General features: G+C 35.8%; 1 protein-coding gene across 1 annotated transcript; it reads right to left on the reverse strand.

The window, feature by feature from the left end:
• LOC109234530 (uncharacterized protein Cbei_0202) lies at nt 1,850–10,381 on the reverse strand. Its single transcript, XM_019400552.1, has 13 exons — nt 9,961–10,381; nt 8,539–8,601; nt 7,433–7,876; nt 6,956–7,027; nt 6,719–6,844; nt 5,963–6,178; nt 4,854–4,901; nt 4,175–4,336; nt 3,716–3,877; nt 3,015–3,108; nt 2,812–2,930; nt 2,674–2,718; nt 1,850–2,528 (listed from the first exon to the last, which is right to left on the reverse strand). The coding sequence occupies exons 1-13, from the start codon at nt 10,300–10,302 to the stop codon at nt 2,295–2,297; spliced, it is 2,127 nt and encodes a 708-aa protein (XP_019256097.1). The 5' UTR covers nt 10,303–10,381; the 3' UTR covers nt 1,850–2,294.

Raw genomic sequence — 10,819 nt, forward strand, 5'->3', positions numbered from 1 at the left:
TCATTCTCTCCTATTCTTTCTCAACCCCACTCTTCAATTGCTTCATCTTCATTCTTCGTAGACCTTACTAGTTACTCCTAGCGCAAGTCTTTAGTATACTATATGTGAATTATTCTCTTTTTGGCTTAACTCCAGTGAATTGTCTTTCTTTTTTGCTTAACTCTAGATTGAGTTATCTTATCGGGTAAACCGATAACCGAACAGATAATGATCGATTACCGATTAACCGATACCGGATAACCGATATCTTATCGGTTCTGTTATCGGTTTATCAAATTTGTAAACCGATAACCGATATGCTAAATCGATAATATTCATAACCGAACCGAACCGACCGGTGCCCACCCCTATTTACCACTTTGACCAACTTTGCTTATTTTTTAAATCTTTAGTTTACATTTTGTTGTATATATTGTTTCTAGAGAGTCGGGAACTTTCACTGCAACTGAAGAGGCTCACACCTTACATCAAACTAACCTATCAACAGAAAGAACCGAGGTTGATTTCTTTGCAATAGGGAATGCAGTTGAAATAGAGATTCGCTTGAAAAGAGAGCAGTACTCCAAGAAAGTTGTAAGACAGAAATAAGTCGATTGCTGCCATTCCGGAAATCAGGGTTTAGAAGTCTTTCGTCCGGGAGATATAGCTCCTCAGCGCATACATACAGAGATCCTGTGATTTGATCTGTACTAGAGACGGGAAGAACCAGAAGAAGACTCCATAGCTGATAGAACCAAGGACAAGGTCTGGACTCACGAGAAAGTGAAAAGTGATCTGCACTATAACTTATTATGGTCAAGAAAATTCCAACCAAACATAGATTTGATGTTTTATGCATGTGGCTTAATTTGGGTGATTTTTAAAAATAGTCAGATTTACAACTGGTCGTTCAAAAATAGCCCAATTTCAAAAGTAATCGAAATTTAGCCACTTTTTATGTAAAGATAAATCTGAGCGAAAACACTGTTCAAAACCCGGAAAATACTCCAGTATATTATGCTGGAGTTCCAGCATAAGTATACTTGAACTCCAGCATATTATACTGGAGTTCCAGGATAGTATGCTGGAACTCCAACATAATATGATGGAGTTCCAGCATAAATGCACTAGAACTCCAGCATAATATACTGGAGTTCCAGCAAGTATAATGGTCCAGTATAATATACTGGAGTTTGGAGCACCAGTGCTCCAGTCTCCGGTATATTATACTGGAGCCAGCAAAGTATACCGGTCCAGCATAATATGCTGGAGTTCATACACAAGTGCACCGAACTCCAGTATATTATGCAGGACCGATCTCTATTGCAGCAAAACGGTGGCTATTTTTCATTGACTTAGTAAACGCTGGCTATTTTTGATTGACCAGTCCAAAAACTGGCTATACCGTGAAATTTTGGCGCTTAATTATGATGTTTATATTGGCCTATTAGAGATGATATTACTATATTCTAATTGATGAACTTTGTTTGATTCCTATAGGGTCGTTTGGTTTGGAAACAAGTTATCACGGGATTAGTTATTTCAGGATTAATTATTTCGGGATTGTTATCACATCCTCCCATAGGAATAAAAATAACGCTATAATTCCGAGATCAGCTATACCGCGATTTTAGCCCAACTAAACATGGATAAACTCATATCAAATTTAATCTCGATATCAATTATCCCTTATCCCTCGTACCAAACGAGCCTAAGGAGTATCACAGTTCTTGTTTTCATGTATATTTTATATAAAATAAATATATGCCAAGGGATGTAGCTAATGATTATACTTATAAAGTTAAATATCAAGTAAAATTAACACAAATTTTGAAATGAATCAACAAGAGGTAGAATTATTGTTGAAACAGAGGTTGTACATTGGTGGTCCTATTCAGAATATTATGGTGTTCACTAATTGCACAAAATAACAACAATATCAATACATTTCAAAAGAGAGCATGCATTTATTTTACTTTTATCTCCACTAGAGCAGAATCATCTAAAACTATCACCTGTCTACTGTCTAGGTTGCTACCAGCAATTATCAATTTAGTACAAATGCCCAAGGAGACGAGGAACTATAGCGAGAACTCAACGACGACAACGAAGAACCCAGTGTAATCCCATATAGTGGGGTGTGAGGGGGAGTGTACACAGACTTGACCCCTACCTTGTAAAAATAGAGAGGTTGTTTCCGAAGAACTGGCCTTTTACATATGGACTAAAAAATGAAGTGCCGCAACTTGCAAGATCGCGGTAAGCACCTTGTGATTTACAGTGTGTGTGAAATTGGTGAAAACAAAATAATGGTGTCAGTATTTTGCAACTCCAGCATTCTGAGCCTTCCCTATAACCGACTCGATGCTGCCATGAAAAAGACCTAAACTTTTCGCTAATGCAAATCCGCTGTACATGCCATCAACTGCTGCACTTACTATCCCACCAGCATAACCCGCTCCTTCTCCGATAGGGTAAAGTCCTCTTAGGGATGTGCACTCGTAAGTATCAGCGCTTCGAGAAATCTGGACAGGTGAACTAGTTCTTGTCTGTAATGAGGACGAAACTGTGTTACAACTTTGGTTCCAGAACCAAGAAAATGTGGATGTTATTAACTCGAATACTTAGTCCAAAAATCCGTATGTAAAATTGAATTCGATGCTTTATGATTTCACGAAGAAAGGCGTGCATTACCTCTACTCCATGAAGAAGAGCATTACTGGAAATAAATCCCGGCAACTGTAGTTCCAGGATCAACAGATATGGTGTTAATTTTCAGAGACAGACATTATATATACGAGATATCAATTGCTCAAGACAGGAAAAACTTACGTCTTTGTCAAACTTTAAAAGTGAATGTTGCAGAGAACTGGTTATGTGACTAGGGAATAATTCGTGGAGATTTGCTGCTCTTACTCCTAATCTATAACTGGAAGACGGCAATGATGTCACTGTAAAACAAATTTTAAGCCACATAAGTATCTTATTCCAAATATCTAACCCCCAATTGTGCCGAATCCAACAAAGAGGTATACCTGACAATTTGCTGTCAAGAAAATCGGTCACCGTTTGAACAGGTACCACGAAATTGCCTCCACCCATTGCAGCCGCTTTGCGTTCAAACATTCTCTGCAATTATACAACCGAAATCAAAATACATGAGTAGCATTTTAAATGGCAAAAGCAAAAGGTAACTCCATTAGACTAGTGGCTTAGGGGTAATAAAACAGTTACTTTGCAAGGAAAGAATATAGAAAACCAATGTCCAACCAAAGGTGACAATCCACCGATTGAACTAAGTTCTCAAAGACGAAAACTTTAGTTTATGGCGTACTTCTTTTATCAAATAATGTTATGGTTTCTATTTTCCGATATATCAAGATAATGCCTGTTTTTCCGGACAAAAAAAAAAGTTGATTTCATTTCTTTTTCAACATAACAGATACACTGGAACCTGCTTTCGAACTCACTTTCACATGCAATACAAAAACCTTCCATTCTCATCCTAACAAGTGCATGCCGAAGAAATCAAAGCAAACGAGGTAATTATGTAATCAGCTCAATAGCTTCTCCTTCGAGACACAGATATTCTTTTATTAATTATTACTACCAAACATGTCGGTAATATCTGCTTCATATTATATCACAGAATTCAATGTGAACATCCGGGAACCCAAGATAGTTCCTGCATAACAGGTTTATGTCTAAGCGACTAGTATGGACACTTAAGAAGTACCTGAAATTCAACACCAGCTAGAGGTCCATTCAAGTCCAAAGCAGAAAAATCCTTTGATGAGACTGTAACAACAAGTGCAGCATTTGCCCATTTAGACGACCGACGAGAAAAGGACATGCCATTTATACAGAGCTCTGATGGATCTGTACTAGTTAGAACTACCTGCCAAAATCTTGTCCAGTAAATTATATCGAAATGGACATTGAAGTCAATTGAAAAATGCATTTCTTTCAGATATCACCAACTTAATCTACGTGTGTAAACGTTTCTAGCTGTTGTCATCAGTCATCTACAATGACTATTACGCGCAAAATGAACAAAAAGTTGCGAACCATGGATATGGTGCATGAAAGGGAATTCAATATAATTGCTAATCAGAAAGTTGGAAAAGCATAAACAAATGTCAGATCAATCATAATATTTCATTCAGCGATTATGAACAAGAGCAGTTGTTTGTACCTGGCCACCAGGACACATGCAAAAGGAGTAACAACTGCGATTTATTGGTCCAGAATTTGAAGGCAAAGCAATATCTTCTGCATTCACATATTCAACGACCTTGTAATCAGCGACAGGCACTTTCCCACGTCCACTTAAAACTTCGTTGGCTAATCCAGAATACTGAACATTTTTGGACCAAAAGCAAATTATTTTCATGATAAATTTGCGAAGATATACTTCACCTAAGAGGGGAAAATACAACAAATGTACTTGCTCACAGACAATGAATAAGCATTGGAAGTTGAAGAACAACAAAGAAATACTAGAGGGAAATATTAAATTTAAACTTTATTTTCAACTAAGACGGTCAACACACATATGTTGATTTCATCTAAAAGAGGAACTTCAAGGTCGCAAGTACACCATGGAAAACTCTTGAATTACCCTTAGTATGTAAATTCCATAATAGAAAATAAGCTATTACCCACTGGATAACTACTGTAGCATCATTTAAGAAAGAGGAGTTTCTTTACTCGACATTGATACAAGGGACAGTCAAAGCCAAACATTTCTAGTGTTGTTAAAGAAAATCTGATAAATCAACACCTCCTCATCATGATACGGCAGGAAAATCTAAAAATACACTGTATAACTAGTAAATCAACGACTTGATTGTATTTACTACTTAGTGACAAACCTGTATGCTGTTAATTAATTCTTGAGGATGCTCAACCCGCAGACCAACCTGTAATTATACAAGTTATTAGGAGAATGCAAGTATCTTTGACAATGATGGGATACCAACAAGGTTATAGCAAAAATCAATACCACGAGAGTCAATACTAATGAACCAAAAATAAGAAAAAGTCATCAAGGAGAGAAAAGAAGAGACAACTTGCACCCAACACAGAGACAGGATTACATCCCTAGCATGCAGCACTCTACTGTATACAAGAAAACAAAGCAGTCTGCGAAATTTTGATTTCTTAGTGGATTTTCAACCTATTGTAAGACTCAAAAATAAAGGAAAAGTGAGGGTTTAGATATCAAGTTATAGATGTATACATATCAGACATGTCCTTCTGCTAACCGCATTTTAGAATAAACTCCATTATTAGTGAAGTCAATCCATTTGGACTGACCAAGTAACACAGACGTCTGTTATTCAATCTCTAAGGACTAAATTTATGCCATATGGGAGTTCATTCGGTGTGCACATTCAAATCTTAGTGCAGGAGGCCCTAATATGATCAAATATTTATATAAAATGCTACTGATTTATTCAACCTCTAAGGACTAAATTTATATAAATCAAATCGGACCAAGATGTTGATGTATTTGAATGAAGTTTAATGTTAATACCCACATCTGGATAATATCCCTACTTCCTACCACAAATAAAAAAATTCTTTTTCTTTTTGCTGTAACTAAAAATGTGAGAAATTAACCGTGCCATGGTAAGCCCACCAGAGCACCACTTAGTAAATGCTCCCCCCTCCCTATTCTTTTGTCTTTGGCCGGAAAAGAGGTTTAATGCCTTGTAATTAGATAAGACCCACTATGTTGCGTAGACTCTCCAAAATGCCGCCACACCCATGTCGGATCCTCCAAAAATACACTACTTTTGGAGGATCTGACACGCTCCCGTTGGCATTTTTGGAGAGTCCGAGCATCATAAAACACACAGCAGCAACCCAAGCCGTAAAGCTATAAAGCATATGTACATGTAGATCCAAACACTTCTATTAATGGAAGGAAAAAGAAGATATAAACTAGCATAAATAATTCACATGGACAGCAGCTTACAGCAAAATCTTTTTCGACCAGGTTGACCCCATGTGAAAGAAGCATCTGATATGTATCACGTGCAGAATGTCCAACTGCAAGAACCACTGCATCATAACTCAAATTCTGGCTCGTGGAGTGTGAGCTGTTATCGCTTGAATCAGAAACTTTGACTCCCACCACATGTTCATCTTTGACAAGTAAATCATCTACCCTTGTTCCAAACATGATGTTGACCTGACCATACAAGCAAGAAAACAAAATTTCTTAAGACCCTCCATATAATAATTTTCCTTTTCTTTTTTGAAATTGTTTTCCAAAACTTGTTTGGTTATACATTTGACTGAATTTTTTAATTTTTATTTTAGGATGAGTTTCCAAGTTTCAAAACTTTGCTTGGTTGCTTCCTGTTTAGTGTTTCTTAAGCCGAGGGTCTATAAGGAAACAGCCTTTCTACCTTCACAAGGTAGGGGTAAGGCCTGCGTACACACTACCCTCCCCCAGACCCCACTTGTGGGATTACACTGGATTTGTTGTTGTTGTTGTTTCCAAGTTTCAAAAAGTGGGTTTTACCACTTTTTCTGTAAAATTTCATTTCCCTTCACAAAAATGTAATATGTTTTCAAGTAAAATGCATGTCCAAATACAACTTTAAATTTCAAATACATTTTTTCAACTTAACTCCAAAAACTGCTTTTTTTGAAAATCACATTTTTTGTGTCCAAAAGCATAAAAAAGTCTCATATTTCTTTTCTAGGATAAGTTGCAATTACTTACACCCAACTCTTCCAGGTACCGCCGGAAGTTTTGAAGCAGTGGTACCAATTTATCAGTTCCTAGATGAGGTTTTCCATCAACCAAAATTTTCTTCGGAGCTCCAAAGTGGACCAATGTTTCCAAAACCTAAAATACAAGACAAGGGTAAAATGACAAGGATAACTGACCCAACGAACGCGTATGAAAGAATGCATAGGTAAAAATCAGAGTATAACTTTCCAGGATTAAGCAACTTACTGCTAAAACACTACCGCTATTTCTTCCAATTCTAGTAACTAGCTTACCATCGCTCCAAGTACCTGCACCACCCTGTAACACATAAGTCCTTTGTAAATAAGTAGCTAAAGAGACCCAATGACTGTAACATCATATGAGCGATTTGACCTCATAAACCAGAAATCGAAAACCAGTAAGATGATGAAACGGCATACAGATCTAAATCACTGAAAACAGTTACTTAATTCTAGCACTAAAACATCTCTTTCCGAATCTTGCAGTGCAAGTAGCGAGTTGATTCTCCCTTTTAAGATTTAATACTTATCTATTTGAGTATTCCAGTAAACGAATAAACAATTTTGAATTGTAATTTTTTTTATATATGGCCGGTAAAATGCCATGCAGATAGTTGAACAAAATGTACAGAGGTAGATTGCAGAAATTAATCTCAAGAATCTGGAAAAACCTTTGAAGGAAATAAGTGAATCGGGATATAACCTCCCCAAAGCAAAAGTTGCTCTCCTCCTGCAATATCCGTCGAACAATCAGAGCACCAATATCACGGCCCCTTTTCTCAACGGCTTGTCCCCTTTCCATCACTGTAACATCTGCTCCAAATTCAGCAAGCACAAGTGAAGCAAACAACCCCGCAGGCCCACTACCAACAACGGCAACTTTTGGTTTTCTATAATTTGGATATGTATGTGATCCGTTACAGAGATTCATATCTCCGCTTTCTGAAGTACTTGCATTCTCATCCAACTTTCGGCAATCGTGTACTATGCTCATTATATCCCCGGAAGTTCTGTCATGAGGCAAATGTTCAATTAGGCCAACCTTGGGTTCCAATTCAGAGATGAATTCCCAAGTACGAGGCTCTAAATCTATTAGTTTTTGGACATCCATATCCACTGAATACACAAACTTTGGTTCCTTTTGCAACTGCAATAAGGTTAACGAAGCAGTCAAATACATACATGATACACCCATGGTGTTCAACTGTAGCTATTACAAGTTAAAGTTGAATGGCAACATTATAGCCCCTAAACTATCTTCAAGAACACATATCATAGTAAGCTCAATTGCAAATTAAGTATCAAATCGGTAGGATAAAGTATTCAGAAATCAAAGTAGATACATGCATGTTTCTCAATACAAGTAGCTTTAGGTTTGGATATGTTTTCTTTTCCCAATCACAAGCATGAACTGCTATAAATAAATGAACGGATAGATGGTTGGACATTTGGATAACCTTTTTTCTGGTCAATGTGATCATGAATTCTTCGGATTTTCAACCGCACGAAATCACATTCCTGATTATGAACATTTTTACAAGGAACAGGATGACCCTAATACTTTTGGCTCTTACATATTCATAGTCTAGATATGTCACTTAAGTATGGTCTTCGTCTTAAACTTTAGAACGAATGTAAAGGTAATAAGTTATCCCAAAGCACCAAATGGTGGTTATATTGGAACTTAAGATGGTTGAACATCTAATATTAGAAAATTGTCGTGCAGATTACTTGATACAGAAGGAAAAAACAAGCTACACAACCCTGACAAGGAGGGAATGTTTCAAAAGAATTGCTAGGGAAACAAACCTTCCGAGCATCAAAAGATTTTCTAACAACTTTAAATGCCTCCTGTGGCAACATTGAAGCAACCTACAAAACAGAAAAGAAGAGCACATTTTCAAATAAAATGCAAAGGAGAACATACCGAAAATACCTAAGCTTGCATATAAAAAATGCATATTACTCTGTCCAGCTCAAATTAATAGTGTTCCTTCTCTTTTTGAATTGCGCAACATTGTATTTGTAGTTGTGCCCCATGGCTTTTGAACTAGACTCATCTCTATTTTTGGCTTACACAGATTTTGCAAGTAGAAAGGCAATGATATTGAACGTCGGCAGAATCATCATGGATCAAGTATGCTCTTCTAAATAACTAATTCATATTATGTACATTGTGAACATCATGATGCTAAATGATCCTATAACTCATATAACGGAGTTTTGTATCAGACTGGTGAATGTTTACAATCTACGAACATTAAATCAGGGGCAGAGCTAGTGTACTGTGTACGGGTTCGACAGAACCAGTTAGCTTTGGCTCAAACCTTGTATTTAGTTTTTAAAAATCCACTTAATATGTATAAAAATTTATCACATAACCCACTAAGCCGCCTTTTCTATAATCAAGAACCCATAAACTTAAAATCCTAGCTCCGCCTCTAAATTTAAAATCTCTTACAATGTTCACTTTCTATAAGGTAGCCTATTATTTACACTTCCAATAAACTTGTAATACTAAAATTATACTCTGGAAAAGTCCACATTCTTTATAAAGCAAACATTATTTTCACTTATGATCCCACTTTTTCAAGCAAAATAGTTGATCTTATGTGTATCCTATTTAACTAAGTACGGAGTGTAAGAAAGAAATGAAACTTTTGAAACTTGTGTCTAAAATAAGCTATAATTATTTGTCGTTCCAGTTTATGTGAACCTATTTCCTTTTTGGTCCGTTCCAAAAATAATGAACCTTTTCTAAATTTGGAAACAATTTAGCTTAAATTCTCAATTCTACCCTTAGTAAGAAGCTTTTATAACCACACAACTAGTGTGGACCCCTTTTTGAGTTGTTTAAGACCACAAATTCCAAAAGTCTTCATTTTTTTTTAAACTCTGTGCTCAGTCAAACAGGTTCACATAAATTGGAACAGAGGGAGTACTATATATAGAAATGTGTTTTTTTTAGGACCGACTAAAAAGGAAATAATGTCACATAAATTGCAACGGAGGGAGTACTATTTTAAGTTGAGACTAATCGAACAGAAGCTCAAAAACCAATTCTTGCTCTGCAATTTTTACTACTTTCCCTTACCACAACACTCAAAAACATACTAAACAGATTGGTCAAATGAACACAAATTAAAAACCCAATTTTCATTTTGTAATTTCTACTACTTTCCCTTAACACAACGCTCAAAAATATAACTATAAAGTTAACGTTTTTTTTACCGGAAATTCAAGAACTTTAGCAATTTCTTGTAGCAAAGCATCAGAAAGATCCAAAAAATCTTTTCCAGGGTCTTTATGAACTGAAACATTGAGCTTAGATAGCCTCCAAATCCCTTCAAATTTGTTTTTAACATCAACTTGAGCTTCTTCTTGTTGCTGTTTCAGCTTCTTTTTCTCTGATGGGTACCTCAATTTTCCTCTTCTTTTTATCCTCTTTGAACATTTAATGCAAAAGGGGTTTGAGTAAAGTGGAAAAGATTTAATTTTTGGGAATGTGAATTTGGGATTTGAGTTCAAGAATGAGAAATGAGAAGAAGGGAGTGAGATTTTGAAAGAAGCCATGGAAATGGTTGAAGAGTTTGAGGAGATAAGATGAGTTGGTACTTGGTTGTGTGGGGAGAGAAGGTTTTAGAAGGGGTTTTGTTTTTTTTTTTTTTAATATATATGGATTATTTAAAAGAAATTTTCTATAAGTGGGAGAATTATAGATAGGGAATATAAATTGGATTTAAGTTATAGTATACACTATATTCCTCAGTTTTAATTTATATAAGTTAGTTTGACTCGGCACTAAGTTTAAAATAAAAAGACTTTTAAAACGTGTGGTCTTAGAAGCTTAGGGGTAAAAGCTATGTGAGGCTACGTCATTTGTGTTGTTATAAAAGCTTCTCATTAAGGGTAAAATGGTAAATAAAGAGTTGTTGAATTATTTTCAATTATAGAATTTGTCATTTTTTTGGAACTGACTAATAAGGAAAGTTGTCATTTAAATTGAAACAGAGGGAGTAATAGATCTTTTACCCCAATATAATTTAATAGCTTACTTATTATTTATTTAAAATTATCAATTAATACTAAA

This window comes from Nicotiana attenuata, chromosome 11 (genome assembly GCF_001879085.1).
Source record: "Nicotiana attenuata strain UT chromosome 11, NIATTr2, whole genome shotgun sequence".
NCBI lineage: Eukaryota > Viridiplantae > Streptophyta > Magnoliopsida > Solanales > Solanaceae > Nicotiana > Nicotiana attenuata.

Bases quoted from the DNA above. Each gene is read 5' to 3' on its own strand.
- LOC109234530 (XM_019400552.1), bottom strand. From the start codon at position 10,302: ATGGCTTCTTTCAAAATCTCACTCCCTTCTTCTCATTTCTCATTCTTG. The intron at 8,602-9,960 runs GTAAAAAAAACG...TCTGTTTTGTAG, and splicing joins CTAAAGTTCTTGAATTTCCG to GTTGCTTCAATGTTGCCACA. The intron at 4,337-4,853 runs GTTTGTCACTAA...AAAAATGTTCAG, and splicing joins AATTAATTAACAGCATACAG to TATTCTGGATTAGCCAACGA.